Source organism: Gasterosteus aculeatus, chromosome 12 (assembly GCF_964276395.1).
Source record: "Gasterosteus aculeatus chromosome 12, fGasAcu3.hap1.1, whole genome shotgun sequence".
Lineage (NCBI taxonomy): Eukaryota > Metazoa > Chordata > Actinopteri > Perciformes > Gasterosteidae > Gasterosteus > Gasterosteus aculeatus.
In genome coordinates, this window is record NC_135700.1 from 24,201,856 (window position 1) to 24,228,594 (window position 26,739).

The window sequence follows — 26,739 nt, forward strand, 5'->3', positions numbered from 1 at the left end:
ACTGCAGGTAAGATGAACACGATTCAGGATTTATACATTTAAGTAAATTTCCATCCTTTTTCATGATTTCTTTTACAACATTCTATCATTTGTTTTAATATGTTTTTAACCATATGAGTGAAAAACGATCTATAAAGGCTGGTGTGCATGTTTGTTGTGAAATCCTTTCATCTCATATTGTTACACATAGTAACATAACAGCCAAAATAGATAAAACCACAAGGAACAAATTACTATTTGATCGGATAAAACGAAATGATACAAGGATTTTTTTTTTCCATAATTGTTGGGTGTTTGTAACAAACCACATACTTTATCACGGTTTGGACATTCCATAGCTAACCAAATAAATATTGGAGATGAACTGAGAGTCAAAATATTTAACTGAGGTGGGGGTTTTTTATACTGTATAGCAGAAAATCTGAAATCCTTTTGTTTTGAAATACTTGTGATTTTTGAGACACGTGAATTATTTCTAGAACGTTTCCTATTTTGGACACTAATTTTCCAGAGGATCTTTGATGATTTTTCATTTTATGAAAGCAGAAGGGAAGTGTGCTTCATTGTACACTTTACGGTAATTGGCCGCAATTAGCGACGTTTTACGTGCCCCACCCACTTGTGACGTCAGCGTGGCGGAGAGGAATACTGGGAGAGCCGGAAGCACCGCGGAGGGAGAGAGCGCAGATCCCTGTAACGAGCCTACCTGCGCATCAACGGACCACCCGGGATTTCGCACTCTTTGTCTGGTCGGGGATACCTGTCTCACGGTGAGTGTCGTCTCCTCGCGAGGAGGAAGGTTCTCAAGGAACACCTGTGGAGAACCGCCGGCCTCGCGCTGAGTCAGCTAATCATTCCAGAAGGCTGTGCTAGCTTTAGCCAGCTAGCTAAGGGTCTCCAACGGGAAACGCCACAGACACGCGCGCACGTAGCTACTGTGTCACTGTCCGGATACGAAACCACTTCTACGTTAAATCGCTTCGCGTCGACCAATCTATTAACGAGCTTCACATCCGGTTTCCCAGGTCCGCGGGGGGGGGGCGAAAACACGACACGCAGACCAGTGAGCCCCCGGGCCCTTATTGAGGGGACACCGCTTTTTAATTGGGCCGATCAAACGCTAATTTTAATCACGTGACCTGCTCTGCTGTAACTGAAGCTAACTGCTAACTAGCCGGCGTTAAGCTAAATGTGTGTGTGTGTGTGTGTGTGTGTGTGTCGGGATGTCTACTTCCGGGTCGGGAGACGTTTTTCCTCTGTTTGGCTTCTCGTGGTGATCGGAGCCACGTCTCGTGTGTGTGTGTGTGTGATTGATGGTGGAGCATGTTGCGCTGTGGGTGGAGCATGTTGCGGTGTGGGTGGAGCATGTTGCGGTGTAGTAATACATTCCTCACAGGGACCTGATGGTGCTCAGGTCTCTGTAACATCAGCGATCCTTCGCTGTAATAATGCATTTGATTTGTCGAGGAATGATTGAAACGTGAGACGGTGAAATGGTCGTCTGGTGTTTCAGCGCGTGTTGCTGTGACCATGTGGAAGGCGGCAGCAGGACAGTCGGTCAACGTGGCGCTGAACGAGGGCGGGGACGACTGGGAGACCGACCCCGACTTTGAGGTACCGACGCCGGCGCTTCTTCCTCACGACGCAGCTTCTCCACTCGTCACCGCTTCACGCCGCTTCTTGTTTCCCAGAATGACGTGTCGGAGAGGGAGCAGCGCTGGGGGGCCAAGACGGTGGAGGGCTCGGGACACCAGGAGCACATCGAGTGAGGAACCCGCCCTGCTCCTCCTCCCTGTGCTATCAGTATGGGTCCCCTAACTGTCTGTCTGTCCTCGGCGCAGCATCCACCGGCTGCGCGAGACGGTGTCCACGGAGCACACCAGCCAGAAGCGGAAGGAGCAGGACTCCATGCCCAAGGCCTCGCACGGGTACGGGGGCAAGTTTGGAGTGCAGCAGGACCGCATGGACAAGGTAAGACGGGCCGCGCACGTAGCGCTCACGGGTGGCCTGGTGGGCCTGTTCGTCCCGCACGGCGTCCCTCCGATGAGCTGTGTCTCCTCCTTCCTGTCCTTCAGTCGGCTGTGGGGCACGACTACCAGAGCCAGCTGTCCAAGCACTGCTCCCAGACGGACACGTCCAAGGGCTTCGGGGGCAAGTTCGGAGTGCAGGCGGACCGCGTGGACCAGGTACTCCCTCCGTCCAAACACTCCGCATCGCGTGGACAATTACAGGCCGCTGTGACGGAGCCCCCCCACAGAGACGACCTGTTGGAATCAGATAAATGTCTCCTGGGACGTTTTCTTTGAACGACATCTTGTTTGAGGCTTTTCTTAGTTTTCTGGGTGATAAATCATCCAATCGAGATCACGTTCACAATCTGCCGTCTTTGTCTCTTCCTCTCAGTCGGCTGTCGGGTTCGAGTACGCCGGCAAGACGGAGAAACATGCTTCACAGAGAGGTGACGCTTTGTAACTTCAGACCACCGCCTTCCGTGCCGCTCCACCCCGACCCCCTTAACCCGCTTTTCGCTTTGCAGACTACACCACCGGGTTTGGGGGGCGCTACGGCGTGCAGGCGGACCGCGTGGACCAGAGCGCCATGGGCTTCGATTACCAGGGGAAAACCGAGAAGCACGACTCCCAGAAAGGTTCGTCTGGGCTCCACGGAGACGCACGAGACGTCACATTTCAGGTCGTCTGGGAGACGCTTTCATCCAAAGCCACTTGCGTTGCATTTGTAACACGTGGCTTTGTACATTTTTGCCCGGGGGGGAAATCAGGGGTTATGTGTCTCAGGGACACTTTGACATGGAGCCGCTCTACTCCATGCGCCCCCGTCGACCCTGAGACACACACTCAGAGACACACACTCAGAGACACCCCCCCCCCCCTGCAGGTCCTGACAGATCGTGTTGTCTTCTCCTCATCCTTCATTCCTCTGCCTGCTCGTGGTGTTTGACTCCGATCTGTTTAGTGCTCTCGGGATTGTTGATTTAGAGAAACTGACCCCCCCCTTTTACCCCCCCCCCCCTCTAACTGGCAGATTACACTAAGGGCTTCGGCGGCAAGTTTGGTGTTGAGACCGACAAGGTGGACAAGAGCGCCGTGGGCTTTGAGTACCAGGGGAAGACTGAGAGGCACGAGTCCCAGAAAGGTGGGTGTGTCCGCCCCCCCCCCCCCTCCTCCGTCTGTCCCCCCCCCCCCCCCCCCTCCGTCTGCCCAGACATGTTTTGACTCTGTTACAACACGACATCACCTGCTGCTCCTTGGCACACCTGCGCATTCTTTACCGCAGCGTGTAGATAACATGTATAATTTCCCACAATGCACTGGGCTCTGTTAGCGCGTGGTCAGTTTAAACCGTGTGTGTCCCCTGCAGACTACGTGAAGGGCTTCGGGGGGAAGTTCGGCGTGCAGACGGACCGGCAGGACAAGTCGGCGCTGGGATGGGACCACCAGGAGAAACTCCAGCTGCACGAGTCCCAGAAAGGTAGCGCCGCTCCTCTAGAGACTTCCTCTGTGTGCGGTTAGAGAAGAGGAAGTGAAGCCACAGCTGAGATTTGTGTGTTTGCATGTTAGCGGATGAGCAGCAGCCTGAAGTTCACGCGTCTAAACGTCGTCGGCAGGGGAGGGAATCTCTCGGCACCTCACGATCCGATTCTAAACCCATTATCGATGCATCTCGATTTTCTAAATGTTCTCAAATCTGAGTTTGCTCCTCAGAGGTTGCGAATCACTTCCTACTTTATTTGATAATTAAAGAAAATCAACAGATGAATTACCTTCTCTAATTTTTTATAAGAGAAAAATAAATCTTTGTCAGAAATCAGATTTTCTATCAACATGCAGGAACCAACACAGCTCGCATTTCAACACGATATGAAGTAGCCGATGTAAAAACATATTAAACAGATTCATTTTTATTTTAAATGAAGGAAAAGCTGCTCGTAGTCTCAGACCGGTCTGTATTTGTAAAATACCGGAAAAAAGTCAAAATCTGTGAATATCAACTTTCAATACGGATCGACTTTTTGGAAAATGGAAATAATGAGGTAAGATCTGCGCAGGCTGCTCCGTAGTTCGCTAAAGTTATTAGATATTCAGATTCGTAGAAAACACCTTCGAGCGCGAGCAGAGATTGTCCTCGCGAGCGAGGAAGTTCACGCTCTGTGAGCGGGCAAATATCTCGCGCGAGAAGGACGTTTTTTTTTTAATTCCGATTATTAACTTTTCTGAATCGAGAGAAATCAAGTGAGCTGATCCGCTGCGTTAGTCCCGCCCTCTGACTTTCAACCACTCCGGTTGGTTTCTTTGTAAGTTGTATGTTTCTTTGCTCTGTTATGTCACTGGTTCACTCTATCAGGCCACATATTATGTCGTGTGTGGATCGACCAACAGGACGTCATGACGATGCGTCAAGCCCCCCCAAAGGACCTGCTGCTCATTAGTGCTCCTCCCACACGGATAGACCCTGAGACGTCTTCCCCCCTTGTCTCTGTCCGTCATGCGTGTGTGTGCGTGTGTGTGTTGCAGACTATAAGCGGGGGTTTGGAGGGCAGTACGGGGTAGAGAAGGAGAAGCAGGACCAGTGTGCTCTGGGCTACGAGCACAAGGAGGGCCTGTCCCAGCACGAGTCCCAGAAAGGCACAGACCCCCACTCGACATTATCAACCCCCCCCCCCCACCGCTGGCTTGTTCCTCTTCCTTTGGCACCGCCCTCTTTTACGTGAAGCTCCTCCCCTGTCAGAGTAACTTTGTTTCCATGAACTCATTTTGGACGAGATTTAAACTAAAATGTCCTCGTCCTCGTCCCCGCCTGCTCACTGCACGTAGAGACATTGCGTGTGAATCCCTGCACGATGGCTGACTCCCCCCGTCCTCCCCCCCCCCCCCCGCCTCAGGTCAACTGAACCCATCTTCTCTCCTCCTGCAGGTTTGCATGATTGCAGCTCGCTCTGCTCCCCAAACTGACCTCTTGTCTCCGTTTTGTCCCCAGATTACTCCAAAGGGTTTGGGGGGAAGTTTGGCGTGCAGAATGACCGCATGGATAAGGTGAGAGGTGTGTGTGTGTGCGTGTGTGCGCGCTGACAGAAAGAGTTGTGTGTGTCACGTTGTGCGCTCTCTCTCTCTCTTTCTCTCTTTCTCTCTTTCTTTCTTTCTTTCTTTCTTTCTTTCTCTCTTTCTTTCTTTCTTTCTTTCTTTCCCCCCCCCCCCCCAGAGTGCCGGGACCTTCGAGGACGTGCAGAAAGTCTCGTCGTCGTACCAGAAGACCAAACCCACGGAGGCCGGTAAGCGCCCGTCGTCCCGGAGTCGCCTGTGGACGCCGCGGCTCTTCGTCCCCTCACTTTCTGTCTTCTGACCGCCAGCTGCCAACAGCACGGGCAGCATCAAGGCCCGCTTCGAGAACATCGCCAAGCAGAAGGAGGAGGAGGACCGGAAGCAGGCCGAGGAGGAGCGAGGCCGCCGGCAGGCCAAGGAGAAGCAGGAGCAGGAGGAGGCCCGTCGGAAGATCCAAGAGGCCTCCGAGGCCCCCTCCCCTCCACCCTCCCCCAGTCCTGCCGCGAGCCCCAGTCCGACCCCTCCGGTCCAGCCGCCCGCCGCCGCGGTCTACCAGGTGGGTCTTTGTTTGCTCATAATTAAACATTTACTTTGCCGGTTTGAAGATGGCCTCCTCCTGACATTAGTGGAGGCCGTGGTCATTGAACGGATCCTGTTTGTATCAGAATACGCAGGTGGTGTCCCGGGATGAGGCGGAGGAGCAGCTGTACGAGTTGGAGCCTCAGAGTGAGGAGGACCTCTACCAGAACCCCCAGGACCCCCAGGAGGCCACAGAGACCACAGGGTCACAGCCCAGAGGTCTCGTTCGTGTTTCATTTACAGATGTTCACAAGTAGCAGCTGATTCAACGGGAAAATGAGTCTCATGACGCAGCCTTTGGTGTCTCCCTCTTGCAGACGCTCAGTACGGCGGCGAGGACCTCGGCGTGACAGCGGTGGCGCTGTACGACTACCAAGCAGGTGAGGCCGGGCGCTGTGCATTCTGGGACACGGGGCGGCTCAGCAGTCTTTCAACGGGGATGATTGTAAGTTCCACGATTAACCGTCTCCTCCGTCTCCGCTCCGCCTCTCAGCCGGTGAGGACGAGATCTCCTTCGACCCCGATGACATCATCACCAACATCGAGATGATTGACGAGGGCTGGTGGCGGGGCGTCTGCCGCGGCGCCTACGGCCTCTTCCCCGCCAACTACGTGGAGGTTCGGCAGTGACGACGCCGTTGCCACGACGACCCGCATCCCCCGTGTCACCTGTGTGTCTCCTCGCCGCCTTTCCTCTGCTGCTGCCCCCCCCGCCCCCCCCCCGCAGAGAGGACGTTCAGTCGGAACCGAACATCCGGCTGAGGACCAAAAAGCAGCTTCGCCTCCTCGTAGTCAGCACAGGAGTTTAAACCCGCCGCCCACAGCATCGCTTCCATGAACACTCAAATACGCATATGATTATTAATTAATACAATCATCTGCATCCTTTATGAGGCTGAGAGGTGTGTGTGTGTGTGTGTGTGTGTGTGCGCGCTCATTATTTTGGGGGTTTTATAATAAAGAAATTAAAGTGACCTTTTCAAATACATTATTTTTATCTGTACCTGCTTGAGTCACATTATCAGCTTTTTGTTTCAATAAATAAACTATGGATTATCAGCTCTTTTGTGGGGTTTTATTTCCTAAATGTTAGTTTTGTGTTAAATGGAAAACTGCTGTGACTTTTTTTACATTAATGTGTATATTTAAACACATTAGTCCATCAAACTTTGGAGTAACACAATCAGCCTCGCGTCCAGCTGTCATGGCGGCTCCTCCATTTCCTGTGCAATGCATTGTGGGATGATGCTGTCCATTGTATGTTGAAACCTCTCAAACTATTATTTTTGTATTAAGTCTGTCCTGTAAGTTGGGATTTGATGAGTCCCAGGTGGAACATTTAAATATGCATACTTGATATTGTATGTACACATTTATACTATAATATAATATAAAATGAGCCACACAGCATCTCTTGTACCGTAAACACTCGGATGCCACACTAGTGCAATATTTTATTTATTTCTTACAGTGAATTTTGGTTGCCATACAAGAAGTCTCGAGGATTTGAGGGGCGGAAGAGTGCAGTTACAGGAAAATTCTCTCTCTCCATCTCAGTAATTAGTCGACTGGTGATTCAGTAGCACAAAATTACAGCAACATGTAAAACATGAACACAAATCTCTGCACGAATTACTGAAAACATCGTTTCCTCTATGAAGACTTAATCAAAGAATAAAGTCTATTAATGCCAAAAAATAAGTCAAGAAAGGAAGAGAAAAAGAAAGTTACCCGATGGAAGGTGGGGGGGGGGCAGGGGGGGTGTGAGCCATGAAACACGGCTGGTGAAGCTCTACAGATTCCTACTACGTCTCCACAGAGATCCTCTGGGATTTATGCGCGTAAACACAGAGCGTTCAGTTGCTTCCCTGCATTTACAAAATAAATATTCTATATATATATATGTGTGTGTTTTTAAATGTACACATTTTGCTCTGTTTATACACGCTCTAAAGTAAGGGGGGGGGGGGTGCAGGAGATGAGGGGGGTCTGGTCAGGCAGATGGTGGTCCACCTCCGTCAGTAGAGTCTCTCGTCTGAAGGAACCAGCGGAGAAGCTGCGTGATGGTTGGCTGGACACTGTTGCCATGGTGACGGGTGCAGCGGGCCAACCTCCATGCAAACCCACGAGGTTCCGTGTGAGTGACAGCTAATGTAGCATCAAAGCGTCTACTAGCACACTAGCTCGTTAGCCAGATAGCATTGGGTTGACGCTGACCATCAGCATCCGCTGTTTGCAGCTCACACAGCGTCACCATGGCGACATTTTATTTGGCGCGACCCCGACGAGCACGAGAAGGGTTCGATTTCCACTTTATTGAAACTACGTCAGCATGTGACTCTAAAATGGACAATAAAACACAACCAAGGAGATTCATTTAGAATAAATATTGCTTCTTACGTGAACCAGAAGTCTGTCGATGCCGCGTTAATCATCTGCTCAACGAACAGCTTTTGTTCAGATAACCTCTATAAAGTCTTCATAGAACTCAGAATACAAATCTTTAAAAATACTGTGCTTGTGACTCCCTCTGACACGCCGCTCTCAAGTGACCACACCAGGACCGGGACCAGGACCAGTGCCAGGACCACGATCCGGGTCAGGATCAGGGGCAGGACCAGGATCAGGACCAGAATCAAGAACATTATCAGGCCCATGACCAGAATCAGAGCCAGGACCATGATCAAGAACGTGTTCCGGATCAAGACCAGGGGCAGGACCAGGATCAGGACCAGGATCAGGCCCATGATCAGGAGCATAGCAGCAATGTTCACAGAACACAGCTTCGTCTCCACAAAAGATGAACCCACATGATATGAAACCCAATGAAACGGTAAATAGACATGTATGTCATTTATACACATATATATATATATATATATATATATATATATATATATATATATATATATATATATGTGTATAAAATCCACACACGGAGCCCCCCGTCAGGAGCCTCTGGAGGAATCTACTGAGATAAAAGCGGTGTTGGTGGTGCAGGTGGAGGAGGGAACTGGGAGCGATGTAAGGCTTCCTCTGCCGGATGAGGCCGCTGCTGGTAACGTCGGCTCAAACTATGAATCCATCTTCATAGAATTCCCTTCTCCCGTAGACCTTCCCTGGAGCTCGACATATAATCCTCTTGTATCTTATCTTATGTACACGTTTCACACAGACTGCACTTCTCCTCGTGACCAGCCTGTATTCACTGCTATCAAACACACACATCTCCATAAACGCTGATTTAGTTTACGATTGGACCCTTGATGAGAAGGTATAAGGAGACGGATTATTCTCCTAATCTCCCGCTGATGAACATCTGCCGCCTCTCAGGTTGTTCCTGGTTGTTTGTTATCGGCGAGTACATTGCAGAGTTACGTAAAAAAGCCTAATTCGACATGTAAAACCCCCCGAAGCCGCAGAATCTCCATCTGCTCTGAAAGCCGAGGAGCCGGCCGGTGCTGACGGAGGACGACGCTTCAGGCTGAAGCAGAATCCTCTGAATCACACAGCTGTTTCCTCCGGTTCGGGGTTTATCTGTTTAGGTCATTTTGGGATGTGGTTGGCAACGAGCGGCAGTTAGCTTCATGCTAACAAATCTCTTATTGTGTCTTTAATCTCCTTGATGTTTCATTTTTCAATTAACAAAAAAATAATGTACAAAATCACGTTGATTGAGCTGTATAGAAAACGCCTTGTTTCCCTGGAGCTCTTTAAATGTCAACCATCAGTTCTTAAATACTAGGATGTTTATCACTTGTGATATTTAAAATTGTTGAAAGCTAAAAAAGGGCCTTCAAAAAGGATCTGACACTGGATTCAAAGTCAATAAAATGCATCAAACACTGGACTCAAAGGTTTGACACTTTAGAGAAGACGCTTTTTAATCGTCCTGCAGAAGATCGATGCTGCTCTCAAGTTAAGGCCAGGAGACACTTAGCTTAGCATGAAGATAGGAATCAGGCTGAGGACCTTTGAACATCAAGGCGAGGGCCTGTGTTAAGCCCCGCCTCCTGGACTCCTTCTCATTCACATGAATGGAGGAGTTGCAGACATCACCTTTCCTAATTTAAGTCTATGGGAAAAGTATTCTTCGGCCCCCTAGCATCACGTGATCACATAAAAATGTGTAACTAGCATCAGCACTTAGCCTTTATGCTAAGCTACTTGTCTCCAGGCTCTGTATTGTACATACGTGGCATCCAACTCGCTCCAAGAAAGCTCCAAAAATGTCGAACCGTCCCTTTAAATGCTCGCTCGCTCTCTAAAAGCCTTCTGCCGCGGGGCCACGCCCACCTGCTAATGAGGGAGGAGCTCTGACACGAGGAAGAGGAATAAAAGTAAAGAGCGGCTCGAGTTTGTCTACACGGAGGTCTGTGCAGAGCCTCCATGGACACGTCTGAACCTTCAACACATCAAACACACACACGCACACATCGGAAAAGCCACGAGTGCGCTCCCATTGGTCGCCGTGGTTACGATGAGGCAGGAGGAGAGTGGGCGGAGCTTCTCCTCAGGTGAACCATCCTCTCCACGCTTTGCTCTCTGTGAGGAGAAGAAGGCCATCGTGTGTGTGTGAAGACAGCGGGTTCTCTCGTTCGTCAGTGTGTGCATAAAGTGTGTGTGTGCGTGTGCGTGTGCGTGTGCGTGTGCGTGTGTGTGTGTGCGTGTGTGTGTGTGTGTGCGTGTGCGTGACACGAGGTTCACTGTCTGTTTTAAACAGCTCTTATTTTGACACAACAGGTGAAAAGCACAAAAGAAGAAAAAATGGAGTCTATCTCAATTTTTTCTCTCTACAACTTTAGATGCACCCAGAAATATAACTCCGGTCGGACTCTAGTGAAGAAATATTATTCTCTGAACAAACTCTAGCAAAGATAGAAAAGGAGCGACCACCAGCTCAGCTGGTTCTTCGGTGTCCAGTAACGTGTCGGGTATTCCAGAGAGGGGCGGAGCTTCACACCTTCCAGTCCTCGTTACTCGTCTCCTCCATGTGACGTAGCAGCTGGTTCTCGGGCTGAGACGAGGCCCGACGGAGGATGAGAGAGGACGGTTCGGGACAAAACCTCCACCTGGTTGGATGGAGCGGTCGGTATAAAAGTGCCCCCCCCCCGCCCCCCCGCGGTCCCGGGAGGCTCTATCTGTCCTGCAGCAGCTTGAGGGCCCTCTCGATGTTCATGCGGTGGCCCACCCTGGTCACGCCCAGGTCTATCAGGTCCTCCTTCTGCAGCGAGGGCAGGTGGGCCCCCTCGATCTCGTTGTCCAGGAAGGCGTCGCGGTGCTCCCCCAGGTGCAGACTCTCCAGCCAGTCCGCCACGTCCTCTTTGCTCCACAGCTCCACCGGCTTGGAGGCGAAGGGCTTCCCCGACGCCGCCGACTGCTGCATGAGCGTGAGCGGCGAGGGCGAGCGCGAGCTGCCGCCGCACGAGGAGCTCAGGCTGTAGGCGCCGCCGCTGCCCATGGGCGGGGTGGGCAGGCCGAAGACGTCGGTGAGGGTGGGGGACACGGAGGGAGGCAGCGAGGAGCACGGGGTGAGGGAGGAGGCGGAGTCCGGCGGGCTGCAGGGCTGCGTCTGTGACGGGAGGCTGCTGGGGGGGGTGGAGGCGCTGTTGCGCATTCCTGAGTCGTCGGACGGCGGCCTGGGGGGGCAGAGACGGGACGGGGGGGTCAGCGATCAATCTGCTGATGGATTCAGCCGATAGTTTGGATCATGATGTGATCGATTATACGTTAAAACTGCGAGTCGCCATCAATAATACAGCATATTAATACTTTATATAAACACATTAAAATACTATAAAACACTTTGATGATTGTTGTACTCGAGCATCCTGAATACGTATTTGTGTCATTCACAGATTATAAAGTAGCCTGAATCTGTTTACGCTGCGTCATGGACACAAGAACGATGTTAAAATCATTCATATTATTATTGGACAAACAATCATTCATACGCTCTGTGATTCATAAGAACATTAAAGCAAACGGTCCCAAAATGAACCCAACAGCAGCCTGAAAATACCAGATTAATAAAACTAGTGATTAAAGTCACTAAAAAGCTGTGGTTTTTATTTATCTTATTTTGTTCATCCTCCTCTTGGCTTTTTCTTTTCTCCCTTGTTTCTTTTCGTACTGTTCATATATTCTGATGTTGTATGATGAATGAAATCATTTGAAATGATGAGAATAGATGTAATGCAGCTTGAAGGCCAGCAGGGGGCGTCACAGCTTCTCAGGTGACATCTGCATACAGACATTCTAGTTACGTCTTCCTTATTCATTTTACTAAATTAAGTGATCAGAATTCCCCGGAGCTGTTATTGAAATCATTTTTCACAGTTTTTTAAAGTAAGACACAGATTGACAAACATCTCACAGGAGAAGCGCCTCATGTTTCATCCTTCACCCTTCGTATTCACCCTTCGTATTCACCCTTCGTATTCACCCTTCATATTCACCCTTTATATTCACCCTTCATATTCATCCTTCACCCTTCATATTCAGTATTTAGGTCCCGCTACGACCTAAATACTGAATGTATGTCGCTGCGTATGAAACCTGTGAGCCGATCTTCTGAATATGTGAAATATGTGAAATCATAACTTCATCAAAGGCTTCATCTCATTTGATGTTTCTAGATAAACACACATTATTGTTTAGAATGTTGCTATAGAAACAAATCGTGATCCCTCGCAGCCTAAAGCCGAGGTTCCTACATGCACCCTTCATCCTTCACATTCACCCTTCACATTCACCCTTCATATTCATCCTTCATATTCATCCTTCATATTCACCCTTCACATTCACCCTTCATATTCATCCTTCATATTCATCCTTCATATTCACCCTTCACCCTTCATATTCACCCTTCATATTCATCCTTCATCCTTCATATTCATCCTTCACATTCACCCTTCATATTCATCCTTCATATTCATCCTTCATATTCACCCTTCATTTTCACCCTTCACCCTTCATATTCATCCTTCATATTCACCCTTCACCCTTTAAATTCATCCTTCATCCTTCATATTCATCCTTCACCCTTCATATTCACCCTTCATATTCATCCTTCATCCTTCACATTCACCCTTCACCCTTCATATTCACCCTTCACCCTTCATATTCATCCTTCATCCTTCATATTCATCCTTCACATTCACCCTTCATATTCATCCTTCATATTCATCCTTCATATTCACCCTTCATATTCACCCTTCACCCTTCATATTCATCCTTCATCCTTCATATTCACCCTTCACCCTTTAAATTCATCCTTCATCCTTCATATTCATCCTTCACCCTTCATATTCACCCTTCATATTCATCCTTCATCCTTCACATTCACCCTTCACCCTTCATATTCACCCTTTACATTCACCTTTCATATTCATCCTTCGTATTCATCCTTCACCCTTCACCCTTCATATTCACCCTTCATATTCACCCTTTACATTCACCTTTCATATTCATCCTTCATATTCATCCTTCATATTCACCCTTCACATTCACCCTTCATATTCATCCTTCATATTCATCCTTCATATTCACCCTTCACCCTTTAAATTCATCCTTCATATTCATCCTTCACCCTTCATATTCACCCTTCATATTCATCCTTCACCCTTCATATTCACCCTTCACCCTTCATATTCACCCTTTACATTCACCTTTCATATTCATCCTTCATATTCACCCTTCACCCTTCATATTCACCCTTTACATTCACCTTTCATATTCATCCTTCATATTCATCCTTCATATTCACCCTTCACATTCACCCTTCATATTCATCCTTCATATTCACCCTTCACCCTTTAAATTCATCCTTCATATTCATCCTTCACCCTTCATATTCACCCTTCATATTCATCCTTCACCCTTCCTATTCATCCTTCACCCTTCATATTCACCCTTTACATTCACCTTTCATATTCATCCTTCATATTCATCCTTCATATTCACCCTTCACATTCACCCTTCATATTCATCCTTCATATTCACCCTTCACATTCACCCTTCATATTCATCCTTCATATTCATCCTTCATATTCACCCTTCATATTCACCCTTCACATTCACCCTTCATATTCATCCTTCATATTCACCCTTCACCCTTTAAATTCATCCTTCATATTCATCCTTCACCCTTCATATTCACCCTTCATATTCATCCTTCACCCTTCCTATTCATCCTTCACCCTTCATATTCACCCTTTACATTCACCTTTCATATTCATCCTTCATATTCATCCTTCATATTCACCCTTCACATTCACCCTTCATATTCATCCTTCATATTCACCCTTCATATTCATCCTTCACCCTTCCTATTCATCCTTCACCCTTCATATTCACCCTTTACATTCACCTTTCATATTCATCCTTCATATTCATCCTTCATATTCACCCTTCACATTCACCCTTCATATTCATCCTTCATATTCATCCTTCATATTCACCCTTCACCCTTTAAATTCATCCTTCATATTCATCCTTCACCCTTCATATTCACCCTTCATATTCATCCTTCACCCTTCATATTCACCCTTTACATTCACCTTTCATATTCATCCTTCGTCTTCATCCTTCACCCTTCACCCTTCACATTCACCCTTCATATTCACTCTTCACCTTCACCCTTCATATTCATCCTTCATATTCACCCTTCACATTCACCCTTCACATTCACCCTTCATATTCATCCTTCATATTCATCCTTCATATTCACCCTTCATATTCACCCTTCATATTCACCCTTCACCCTTCATATTCATCCTTCATATTCACCCTTCACCCTTTAAATTCATCCTTCATCCTTTATATTCATCCTTCACTCTTCACCTTCACCCTTTAAATTCATCCTTCATCCTTCATCATACATCCTTCCTATTCACCCTTGATATTCACCCTTCATCATTCGTCCTTCGTCCTTCACCACTATGGGGGGACGTGGTCCCTTCACATATTTACATCATTCTTCTGGAGAGTTTATGAAGACCTCATTGTTACATTGTGGACTGATTTCTAATTGATTGATCTAATGTTCATTGTGACAGCAGCTACTTCATAATTAAATGAATGAATGAGTGAATGAGTTATTCGTGTGTAGATAAATCAGTGTGATTAACACTCTGATGCTCTTTCTTCTCTTTATTGAGAAGCACTAAAGAATTTTGCCTCCTCGAGAAGGAGAGAAGTTTCGTTACGACGACACACTGAACGCTGAGTAACGTTTGCAAACTACTAGTTACTACTACTTACTACTACTACAACTTACTACTACTCGTTATTCATATTCTGGGGTTCAGTCTGAACCAATCCCCCCCCCCTCCAGGTCTTCTACCCGATACATGGATGAACACACAGGTTTGACCTCGGTGTCGCCCTCCCCCCTGCGGTAACATATGGGACGCCCGAGGGGAGCTTCTCGGCAGGAGGGGGGGCTGGACGGATGCGATGGAGACAGAGGACAATGTTAGACATTCAGAGGATGAGACACAAGAGAAGAGGAGCATCTTCAGGGGACAGGTGCCCGAGGCCCCCACCCCCCACCCGCCATCCTGCTACTCCATCAGCATGAGTAAAAAGTCAATTAAAATTGATTGGCTAATTGGCTAATTAGCTTAGCTACTCTGAGTCCCGGGGGGGGACACAGATCACCTCTGTTAGTTACACACATTGGAGCAGATGACACCCTAACAGTTACAGTGGGGTAACCATGGCAACGTCATTTACAGCCGTCTCCCCGAGACCCACCAGAACACGGTTTACTCAAATCACTACGGCGTTAATAAACCGTTAATCACAGTTCTGTGGATGTTACAGTGCAGATGCACCATGGGAAAACGCTCACGTAGCCCCACCGCGTCCCCCCCACACACACTTCTCCCCTAGCATTCAAAGCCGTGCTCATCGGCCTGCATGCAGAGCTGCCTTTATTTATAGAAGCTTGAACACACACACACACACACACTGACTCGGCTGTGCCGTGTTACATAACAGTGGCCTACTAAAGCAGCGCTGCACGTGACCTACGTGAGATGATGTTGAACTCTGCCGAGGGTTTGCTCGCCATCCTCCTGCTCCATCGAACACACACACACACACACACACACACACACACACACACACACGCACACACACGCCGCCTCTGACTCAGGCTGACATCACTATAGGTCTCAAGGCTGCTCTCATCAGCCGGTTGCCAGGCAACCGTTTCGTCCACAGGCGCAACCAACGCACATTTAATCTGGGAGGCTGGGAGACCGGATAGAAAAGAAATAAACACAAATGTCCACAGGCGCCGAGTCTGATTTGAACGCCAGAAGAAGAGCGAATGGAGAGCGGAGGAGAGGAGCCAGAGGGACGTGGGGTTAGAGCATGGAGCTGGGGGAGCATGTGTGAATCTAGGCCATCTTCTGTGCATCTCTGTTGCCATCTGTCTGACAGTCAGAGCTTCAACCTCGGGGAGCAGGGGGTGTAAAACGCTCAACTCAGACAGCAGCTTACAGGACGGCTCACGTGTATTTGATACTAATGACTATCTAATATCATACGGATACAGAGCCCTTTAATGTGTGAGGTATCCCATAATCACTGTGGTACATAAAGACGATGCCGAGGTAACAGTTGTTAACTGAGACTATCCAAACAAGAGGTTGCATCACGTCTATATCTTGAAGGCATCAAAGGGAAATCTCTTCTTCATAAATTCTTTTAACTTGCTGTATTTGTGATGTTTCCGTGCGTTTCAACCAGGAGAAAGATCTGAAACACAGATCCAAGAGGAAGATACGACCATTGTGGAAATAACGCCAACCTGAACAGAGACCAGCGCTCCACGGCCGACCAACCAGCCACCAGACGCCGGGGAGGAGAGGTGGATGCTAAGCTAACCCAGCTAGGACCCGAGGCTGCCTAACGGGACTGTTTTCGGACCAGAGGCGGAGGACTCTGGCATTAGCATTTAACATGAACATGAAGGTTGAATGAAGTATGTTATTTACGCTGACGGTGTTCACAAAACGATGCCAACACACAGACGGAGAGCTAAACACCAAAAAGACCAGACAGCGGGGAGGCGATGGATGAAAATATCAAAGTGGAAACTGGGCTTTGGCGAGACTTGGAACCTACCTGAGGAGACACAGAGGGCATGGAGAAAAGAAGAGCTGAAGGAGCTACAGGAGGCTGGAGTAAATGGAGATGGAGATGGTGAGGCGTGGGCTGAAAATGAAATGAGTACAAGGTGTAAAGTTCAAACAGACAAGACTAGACATGAAAAAGTGTACAACGCGGTAGCGTGGGGCGTGAAGCGTGATGGAGGGCGCTTGTGGACCGGACCCCAATCCCCCCAAACAGACGTCCCTGTGTTGGTCCAATGGACGCTGTGGAACCAACTCCTTCGCTCATGCAGCTCCCTGATGAGCGATGGGGACCATTCATATAAAATGCATGTGAGTGGTGAATTATTCATCTGGCTTTTTATTCCCTCTCACACAGAAGAGATGTGAGTTTAAAAAAAACATGAGCTGAGCTGGAGCTTCAGGTGAAGGGTCCCTCAAAACGCCCGCGTGCCCAGAACATCTAAAAACACGGCTATCGATCCTGTCATGTCATATGTAGCAGCTCCTACTCCTCAACAGCCTTCTCATGCAAAGTATTCGGACAAGAAATAATCAAGTCCTTCTGAAGGGAGTTATAGGATGTCTCGACCTCTTCTCTGAGGTTGCCAGGTTCGGCATCATTAGATCCCTGAACAAAGACCCGTGCTCACCTCTGGCAACCTGCGAAGGTTGAGATGTAAACAGAGAGCAAGCCTCAACAACGAGAAAACCCTTCACATTACGTGTACACATTACATACCTTTATGTCCACTTCAAATACAACTCAAGAAGCAATAATCTACAAGACATTGTTTAAAATCCTTCCCAACAATGAGCATGTGGTGGATCCGTCCCTTTGTGATACCACAAACTATGTGCATACCGACCTTGTAATTAAACAGATTAACAAAATTAAACCAGCTCCACTTTCCACACGACCCTTTGCATCATTGAGGAATCACTACGTGTAAAAACTGCACACTGCAATCCGCCGTGAAACCACTGTGAGGGGTCAGTTATCCACGCAAAGAGAACTCAAGTTAGTAACCAGTGAAACAAGTAAAGACGAGGGGAAGATCTGGGACTGACATAAGGGACATAACACACATTAAGATGAGAAGATCTGAGTAAAAGGTTATTTGGAAACCCAGAACAATGACTATCACACACCTTGTTCCAAAGCCCCCCCTTGTCCCCGTCGGGGAGTCGAGGCTTTCTCCGGGCTTGGACGGCCTGTCGCGATTCATTTGCTGCAGAATAGAGCTCAGCTCGGTGATGACAGTGTTCTTGGTGTCCGGTGGAGATGGGGGGCTGCGCAGCTCCGGGGGCTGATCGCCCCACAGCTTGGACGCCCTGTGAGTGGGAGTCTTCGGAGGGTCCGAGGATGAAGGGAGAGGGGGCGGGGCCTGAGGCGGGGACCCGTAGGACTCTGGGGGCTCTTCTATGAGAGCGTCGTGATAAAGCGATGTCCTGTTGATGACCGACTTGCCCTTGGGTTTGGGGGCGACTGGGGGCCGATCCACCAAGTAGGCGTGTCCGTCCGTGGCATAGAGGCTCTCCAGAGCGCTGTCGCAGAAGCCTCCCTCCGACGACAAGGTGGAGATGCTGGAGACGGTGTTGGTGGTGTCCATGTGCTGAGGATCTCCGCTCCTGCGGCTCTCCGCCTCCTCGATGCCCGAGTCACCCACCCCTGACTCAGAGTCTGGTGGAGGGGGAGGATATGAGGGAGGCATACTGTGTGCTAGCCGTTTGTGTAGATCCATGACGGCTGGCGAGGCGTGAGCGTGGTATTGGGGGAGGCCGGGTCCCCCGTTCCGTCTCTGCTGCTGAAGCATCTCTGCAATGGCACTGGCCTGGTCATCAGGTATGTCGATACTGTTGGCAAACTCCAGCGGTGGGGGAAGGGGCTCCGTGAAGTCAAAGTCCTCGTCAATGTCGACAGAGGCCAGGGGGGGAGGGGGGATGCGGAAGGGCAGCTTCACCGGTTCCTCCATGGACTCGCCCACGGTAATGCTCCTCCTCTGAGAGGACCCCAGCTTGGGATTGGCGGACAGATTTGCAGCATTGACAGGATCGGGTTGGTTGGGGTCCTTCAGTTCAGATGGCCTGTTGCTGTCTTGCCCCTCCACCTCCTGGTTGTTGACCTTATTGCTCGCTTCGTTGCTTGTGTGTACCATCAGCAACCCTGCTGACTTTGGTTGCGATGTGTCCGCCACATCCGCCGGTGCGCTTTTCCGCTCCTCTACGGCCTGATGCTGCCGCTCTTCTCGCGCCCCATCGGACTCGTACTTCTGCTCCGTCATCTGCCTCCGCAGGGCACCTCGGCTGGGCCGCCCCATGGTTGCCGTGGAGATTGCGGAAAAACTTGTCTCGATCCCGGAGCGTAGCTTGGTGTCGATAAACAGCGGTTGGTTGAGGTCTGGTTTGTGGCTTGGCTGAATTGGGAGGGACTGGGCTTCATGCTTGGGCGTCTGCTGAACCTGAGGATTTGTTGGCTGATTCTGAGGATGGTTTTGTTGCTCCTTCATCGCCCGGTCACGAGCTGCCAGGGCCAGGGCCAGGGGAGAATTGGGATCCAAGGGCTTGCCGGTGACAGGATGTAGGTAGGTCCCGTTGGCCCGGTAGTGGCTCTTAGGGGGAGTGGACGGGAGACTAACAGGACTGTCCAGGTTAGGACACTGGCCTGTTCTAGTGTTTAGGGGCTCTCGTACCACCATAGGCTCAGGAGTGTTGAAGTCAGTCATGTTGCCACTACCGCCGCCGACAGGGGGCCCAAGCTGTGCTGCGAGAGGCGGACCTAATATCCTCCGAAGCCGCTCATCGCTACTGAACATGCCTTCATCGATGGACTTTGAGTGCCGCAGGCGAGGGGTTGGTGTGGGACTACCGAAGTCGTCGTCCCCGATGTCTATTGACTGGAAGGCACTCGAGTGCTTTCTCGCCTCTAACCTTTTCTCCCGGTCCCGCACTGCTCCAGCAATGGCTGCCGCGAAGGGGTTGCCGAGAGACATTGGGTCTTCAGGACGCAAACCACAGACAGTGGGCGAGAGAGGCGGATGTTCAGGGGTGGTGGGCTCGATCTCCATACTGCTACCCTGGCTACTCTTGCCACTGCTGCTGGTGGAGGGCTCCTTGACGATGATGGTCGGGATCGGAATAGAGGAGCACGTTCGTTCCACGGGTGTAGTGGGCATGGAAACAGCCCCCGAGGGGTTTGCTGGCTTGCGACACTTTTTTTCGGGACTGTCCTCAACGTTGGGCTGCTTTACGAGCATGCCCTTCCGTCGAGCCGGTTTGGCCGGCACGTACAGTGTCCTGTTTCCCACCTCAGAGTAAGGGTTCTCCGGCACCGGCGCGCGGCCTCGAATACGAGTGCTCTCAAACTGCTCTGAGCTCTGGCGGTAATAGCCACGCCTCAACGTGCCGACATCCGTTGTTCGGCTAATGGTCTTCACTGCATTGGGCGAGTTCTGGAGGAAGCTGGGTCGCGTGGTGCCGTAGCCCTTGGTTGTTGGGCCGGAGTTGTAGTCGGGTGGCGAGGGGGGCGAAATGGCTGGGGGAGGGGGGATGTCCTCGGAGGTGTCCGGCATAGAGAGGCTCCGGGCGAACTTGAGTAGAGGAGGTGTGAGGAATCCCTGTTTCTCGTCCTCCGAGGTACCTTGGGGAATTGAGGTAGAAAGAAAAATCAAGTGAGGACCTTGTCGAGACAGCCCTATTATTCATTTCCAGCATGGCTTCCTCTTTACACCGCAAATGTTCCACTTATAGAGGCAAGTTCTTTCTTAACCTTTATTCATCCGAGCAGGGGGGTCCTGAGATGGAAAAGAATAGCCGGTGTTTTCTGCAGCAAGTCAGAATTTACTGAGTTCATTTGACAAGTTGCACAACACCAGTTAAACTTATTTAACATCAGCTGAGATCTTTCAAACGGAAATAAGGACCAGAAATAAACCTTCATATTAAAGGCGGAATGTTTGCTTTCTTGCTTTCTATTCAAAAGCTCTACTGTCCTACAGTCTGTCCGGTCGTTTAAAGCCTGAGTAGAACAAATGAGCCCAATTGTATTCACGTTCGACATTAGTCAAAGTGATAACTATTTTTTGGAAACCTCACTGTATGAAATTATCTCCTATGACCTCAAAAATAATTTCAGCCTGATGAAACTTCACAAGCAATGACAGGAGTCCCTTCAGAGGATCTATTACTAGCTCACCCGCTAACATCACATTACAGGTCGTTTAGCTGACGCTTTTATCCAAAGCGACTTACATTGCCATGTAACCCATGGCTTTTACATTTTTGCAACGGGGAGCAATTAGGGGTCAGGTGTCTTGCCCAGGGACATTTCGACGTGGGACATGGAGCAGCCGGGGATCGAACTGCCAACCTCGCGGTTACGGGGGTTAAAGGTCATGCACGCCCGCTCTGCTCCATGCGCCACCGTCGACCCTCACAACATTCAAATGAAATTCAGAAATCTGCAACCACATCACAATCCATTCTCGAGTTAAAAATAATGTCACCAAGTGTGACAAAATATATCAACCCGAAAGATTGCTGCAACAACGTATGATACACAACTTGGAATTGTGAACAGTGTCATCTACTCCACTTCCCTGTAGTTCAGCAGTGAGAACGAGGTCTCAGCATGTGAATGCTATCGTCTGAAAGCACACTTTGCTGACTGGATAACTCATCTATAATTAGCTTTGATACTGCACGAGTCACTCAGATGCACACGCTTAATGTGACACGGGTCCTACCTATAGATTTCTGCTTCTTCAAAGTGCCCTTCTCGGGTAGCCCCAGGAAGGCCCCTGGCACGGTGGGGGGCGCCACTGCTACTCCCTGGCGGTCATGGTACAGAGCCTACAGACCAGAAACACACAGTCTTCACTTGCTTCAAGCTGGACCGTCCATCATTAATAAAATAGGATTTCAAACAACATGAACATAATATAAAATAAAACTCCTCATAAACTCTGTAACGGATGATGTCATTCTTAAGGAGGCGCATTATTTGTGTGCGTTCCACCTACGTTCATGTCGGCCGCGGTGACCAGGCAGCGGCTGGAGGGGCGCGGTTTGATGGTGGCGACCTTGGCGTCGCCGGGCGAGGCCTTCTGGCCATGCGTCATCTCTTCCACTTTATCTGCAAGACGAAGCGAGCCGTGAGGTCAACAAACAAACAACAGAAAAAGCACAGAGACAAACGCAGGATGGCGGCGGGCTGGACTTGCAAAGCCAGGCGAGTTTCTCACGGGGGCCAAACGCAAGCTAATCGTTCGCAGGGACCCCCCTCTGTGTTTCCACACCCCCGCACATGACACAGAAATATAACATTGAACCATTTCTTTCCCTGGGGGGACGGAGACGGGGGGACGGAGGGACAGGAAAGGCTTCGATGAGATGCGTCTGGCGCGTCCAGCCTCGCAAGCCGTGCAAGCTTCTTTTTTCCAAACAGCCGACTCTGCAGCATCATCCACCTCTGATGGGGGGGGGCAATGAGCCAAGCTAACCGAAAGCCCCCCCGCTGTGCGATGATGCCGTCGGATAGAGCCGTCCTGGAAAAGAAGGTCTTTGCTCAGATAAGCTACATGCTAGCCGCCAGCTAGCCTCTCGTAGCGGGACATCCCGGTCAAGCTAGCTCTGTGGAAAGCTTCCATGCATGTGTGTGTGTGTGTGTGTGTGTGTGTGTGTGGGGGGGGGGGGGGGGGGTGATTACTTAGAGTGACTTTGAAAACAATCCTCTTCTTCTGCGCATCTACACACATGGAAGAGGGGAGGGGGAGGCGAGGAGGGGAGGGAAAGGGGGGGAGGAAGGAGCGTCAATCACCGTAGACCCCAAAAGAGTTCAGATATCAGACACACACACACACACACACACACACACACACACACACACACACACACGCACACACACACACACACACACACACACACATACACAAAAAGCTGATGTAACACAGAAGGAAGAAGAAGGCGCGCAGGAACGAACCCTTTCACATCAGGGAATAGAAACTTTAACTGTACAGACTTTATCATTAGATTAATTCCTCAATAAGAGTCTCGTGTTTGAGGGTGAAATAAAAACGAAGCCTAACTCGCCGCCGTTTAGGAAACAATAACCTGAAGAACAGAAGAGCTGCGACGTCTCTACAACGTTAAAACGTGCAACAGGTCAGAGGTCATGCAGTGACCCCGCGGGGTCGGATTCTCGTAGAAACGTTGAAATAAGAGCAGTGTGAGAGCATCGCAGTGAGGGAGGCGTGTGGGAGAACCCTGGGAACATGTGATCAGACTGAAACATGCCTGCAGTCACTTACCACCTTTCTTTTTCCTTAGAGTGGCTTTGGGGGGGGGAGGAGTGGGGGGGGGCGACAGAAACACATTTAAAGCACAAAAATAGACTCAAATTTGTTCTGCTGCGGCCACGATGAACTCGCTAAGCTAAATTATCAATGTATCTGACCGGAGGTGTCCTCTTCAGGCAGTATGGTTCACTCTGCTGTCATTTCATTTATTCATTCATTCACTCTCATCCCTCTGCACACCTTGGACACACATGTGCGTTTACTGTGAATCAGAATCGATTCCTCTCTTCCATCAATCGACTCCTCTGCTCCCATAGACGTCTATGAGGAAATGACTCTTTACTTTCTTCTCCCTTGATTTATTCCCTCAGTAAACATTGTAAACATGAGTTTGTGGTCTCAGTCTCTAGTTTCAAGTCTTCTTCAAGGATTGAATTATGGTCCACGTAGAGTCGGATAGACCATAAAGCAGGGGATGCTTTAGGGCGGGGCTTACGCGCTGATTGACAGGGCAAGGACAATGAACTGCAGGGTCAAAAAGACCACGAACCAATTTTCTCAGTCTGCAGGATAAATCCTACTTCAGTGGTCCCTACTTTCTATTTGACACGTCCCTCCCTCCCTCCCTTCCTCCCTTCCTTCCTCCCTCCCTCCCTTCCTCCCTCCGTCCTGCTGCTCACGTGTGTGAGGAACGCTGTCTGTGAGGTAATAGGGCGACCTCAATGCGACACATAGGGGGGTCATGTTGGGAGAGCTCGGGGTCGGTGTCTCTAGCAGCGAAAGCCCTTCATGCATGATGGCGAGCAGGAGATGGGGGCGGGGCAGGGCGGGGCGGGGCGGGGCGGCAGGGGGAGAGCTGTCTTCTTATTTACGGTGCAAAGCAAAAACACAAAAGCTTCATTCAGCCGGCGGGGGCCCGTGGGTGTTACAGCCAAGCAAAGGGACGGCGAGAGGTTGTGCAGCGCTAACTGCTCACCTTTATCCACTGGGGGGGAGATTTCATCGACCAATGAGAAGAGAGAACAGAGAGAGGCTGTTAGTTACAGACTCCATGAGGACACAGAGACAGTCAGACCGGGGAGCTCACCGAGGTCCTCCAGCTCAGAGGTCATCGACTTGGAGCGCATAGACAGCGCGGTGGTGGGCGCTCGCTTGGGTGGGGGAGGAGCTAACAAAGACAAAGACGCACATTTAGTCAAGACATTATCCAATAGGATCATTATAATGGTTCATTTCAGCGCTGTTTTCTGTCTGTTACTGAGTGTGTACTCGACTCTGATTGGCTGCCAGGAGGACAAACACCTTTTAGCATGTTAGCTAGAAGTTAGCTTCCTGATATCGACAGCAGAATTAAGCTTCGGGAAAAAGGAAAGAATGAATAAAAGTTGAATCCAGGAGCAATAAACTGTCTTTCGGTCGATATCTGGATCCGGACCAGAACTTCAGGCCCATGTTACATAGAACCAACATCACTGGGATTGTTCCGTACTGACGGACGACTCCCGCCGCGGGTTCCTCCTCCATGGTTCTACTCCCCGTTTGAAGCCCCTCCCCATTTATTAAGCCCCTCCCCCCCGGTGTACCTTTTTTGCGCGCCGTGTCGTCTGGGTCCAGATTCCGGCTCACGGTCACCACCTTGATGAGCAGCCGGTTGCCGCCCAGGCGGATCATGTTGACCACCTGTCTGTGTCCCACCTTCACCACGTTATCTTGGTTCACCTGAAAACACACCGCGAGGGGGGGTGAGGACCGGCTGGCCAATCCGCGAGGACAGCAAGACGCCCGACAGGTCTCAGGAACATGGACACAAGTACGAGTGGAAAGTAGCCAAAGCTGAACTGGTTTTTGAGTAGTTGTTGAGGCGCCGAAGGAAACGGAAGGATACTTTTCCTTTTGGTACTTCCTGTAAATCCACACATCATCCTCATCATCATCCTCATCATCCTCATCCTCCTCATCCTCAGCATCCTCAGCATCACCATGTGTGTGTGTGGTACGGACAGAGAGGTGGACAAATCTAACAAACGTCGTTGGGGGGACATTTAGGTGATTAGAGAGAAGTGCTCCAACAGCTGTTTCAGCGTGACCTCATGTTCCCTCCATCACGCTCCAGCACACACACACACACACACACACACACACACACACACACACTCCAGTACACAAAACACACACACTATACAACCCCATAGGAGTATCTTATGTAACCTGCTGTGGTGTCTTTTAACCCTATTATGTAACAACGCAAGTAGGATGAACTCCCCCCCCCCCCCCACACACACTATAGTGAGTGAGTGAGTGATGGAGTGAGTGAGTGATGGAGTGAGTGATGTAGTGAGTGAGTGAGTGATGGAGTGAGTGAGTGATGTAGTGAGTGAGTGATGGAGTGAGTGATGGAGTGAGTGAGTGATGTAGTGAGTGAGTGATGGAGTGAGTGATGGAGTGACTGATGGAGTGAGTGAGTGATGGAGTGAGTGATGGAGTGAGTGAGTGATGGAGTGAGTGATGGAGTGAGTGATGTAGTGAGTGAGTGAGTGATGTAGTGAGTGAGTGAGTGATGGAGTGAGTGAGTGATGGAGTGAGTGATGGAGTGAGTGAGTGATGGAGTGAGTGATGGAGTGAGTGAGTGATGGAGTGAGTGATGTAGTGAGTGAGTGAGTGATGGAGTGAGTGAGTGATGGAGTGAGTGATGGAGTGAGTGAGTGATGGAGTGAGTGAGTGATGTAGTGAGTGAGTGAGTGATGTAGTGAGTGAGTGAGTGATGGAGTGAGTGAGTGATGGAGTGAGTGATGGAGTGAGTGAGTGATGGAGTGAGTGATGGAGTGAGTGAGTGATGGAGTGAGTGATGTAGTGAGTGAGTGAGTGATGGAGTGAGTGAGTGATGGAGTGAGTGATGGAGTGAGTGAGTGATGGAGTGAGTGATGGAGTGAGTGATGTAGTGAGTGACTGATGGAGTGAGTGAGTGATGGAGTGAGTGATGGAGTGAGTGAGTGATGGAGTGAGTGAGTGATGGAGTGAGTGATGGAGTGAGTGATGGAGTGAGTGAGTGATGGAGTGAGTGATGGAGTGAGTGATGGAGTGACTGATGGAGTGAGTGAGTGATGGAGTGAGTGATGGAGTGAGTGAGTGATGGAGTGAGTGATGGAGTGAGTGATGGAGTGAGTGAGTGATGGAGTGAGTGATGGAGTGAGTGAGTGATGGAGTGAGTGATGGAGTGAGTGAGTGATGGAGTGAGTGATGGAGTGACTGATGGAGTGAGTGAGTGATGGAGTGAGTGATGGAGTGAGTGAGTGATGGAGTGAGTGATGGAGTGAGTGAGTGATGGAGTGAGTGATGGAGTGACTGATGGAGTGAGTGAGTGATGGAGTGAGTGATGGAGTGAGTGAGTGATGGAGTGAGTGATGGAGTGAGTGAGTGATGGAGTGAGTGATGGAGTGAGTGATGGAGTGAGTGAGTGATGAGTGAGTGATGGAGTGAGTGATGTGGTGAGTAAGTCAGATGAACCCTGATAAACTGTCTTGAATCAACAGCCAAATGAAGGAAAAACTGCTCTGTACCAACGGTTTGATGGCTGAACATTTACAGTTTAATCAATACACACACACACACACACACACACACACACACACACACACACACACACACACACACACACACACACACACACCACTCGCCCCCCCT

General features: G+C 49.7%; 2 protein-coding genes across 3 annotated transcripts in view; one reads left to right on the forward strand and one right to left on the reverse strand.

The window, feature by feature from the left end:
- The first annotated feature begins 609 nt into the window (after positions 1–609).
- Positions 610–6,695, forward strand: cttn (cortactin). 2 transcript variants are annotated; one of them, XM_078086039.1, is made up of 16 exons: positions 618–770; positions 1,514–1,614; positions 1,692–1,765; positions 1,842–1,971; positions 2,076–2,186; positions 2,404–2,458; positions 2,537–2,647; positions 3,043–3,153; positions 3,379–3,489; positions 4,533–4,643; positions 4,996–5,051; positions 5,218–5,287; positions 5,366–5,613; positions 5,723–5,855; positions 5,954–6,016; positions 6,130–6,695. In XM_078086039.1, exons 2-16 carry the CDS (start codon positions 1,531–1,533, stop codon positions 6,264–6,266), a joined length of 1,605 nt encoding a protein of 534 aa, XP_077942165.1. In that variant the 5' UTR covers positions 618–770; positions 1,514–1,530; the 3' UTR covers positions 6,267–6,695. The 2 variants fall into 2 exon arrangements, with proteins under 2 accessions (XP_077942166.1, XP_077942165.1); XM_078086040.1 differs by lacking the exon at positions 4,533–4,643 and having other exon boundaries at positions 610–770.
- Positions 6,696–9,502: 2,807 nt separating this feature from the next.
- Positions 9,503–26,739, reverse strand: part of LOC120809128 (SH3 and multiple ankyrin repeat domains protein 2-like) — a 98,807-nt gene continuing 81,570 nt past the window's right edge. Inside the window, exons 17-23 of the mRNA XM_078086017.1 lie at positions 24,642–24,777; positions 24,146–24,226; positions 24,035–24,043; positions 21,784–21,896; positions 21,508–21,613; positions 17,915–20,402; positions 9,503–11,275 (exon numbers count right to left, since the gene is read on the reverse strand). Of these exons, the coding sequence (XP_077942143.1) occupies positions 10,774–11,275; positions 17,915–20,402; positions 21,508–21,613; positions 21,784–21,896; positions 24,035–24,043; positions 24,146–24,226; positions 24,642–24,777 (3,435 nt within the window). The 3' untranslated portion in view covers positions 9,503–10,773. The remainder of the gene's footprint in view (positions 11,276–17,914; positions 20,403–21,507; positions 21,614–21,783; positions 21,897–24,034; positions 24,044–24,145; positions 24,227–24,641; positions 24,778–26,739) is intronic.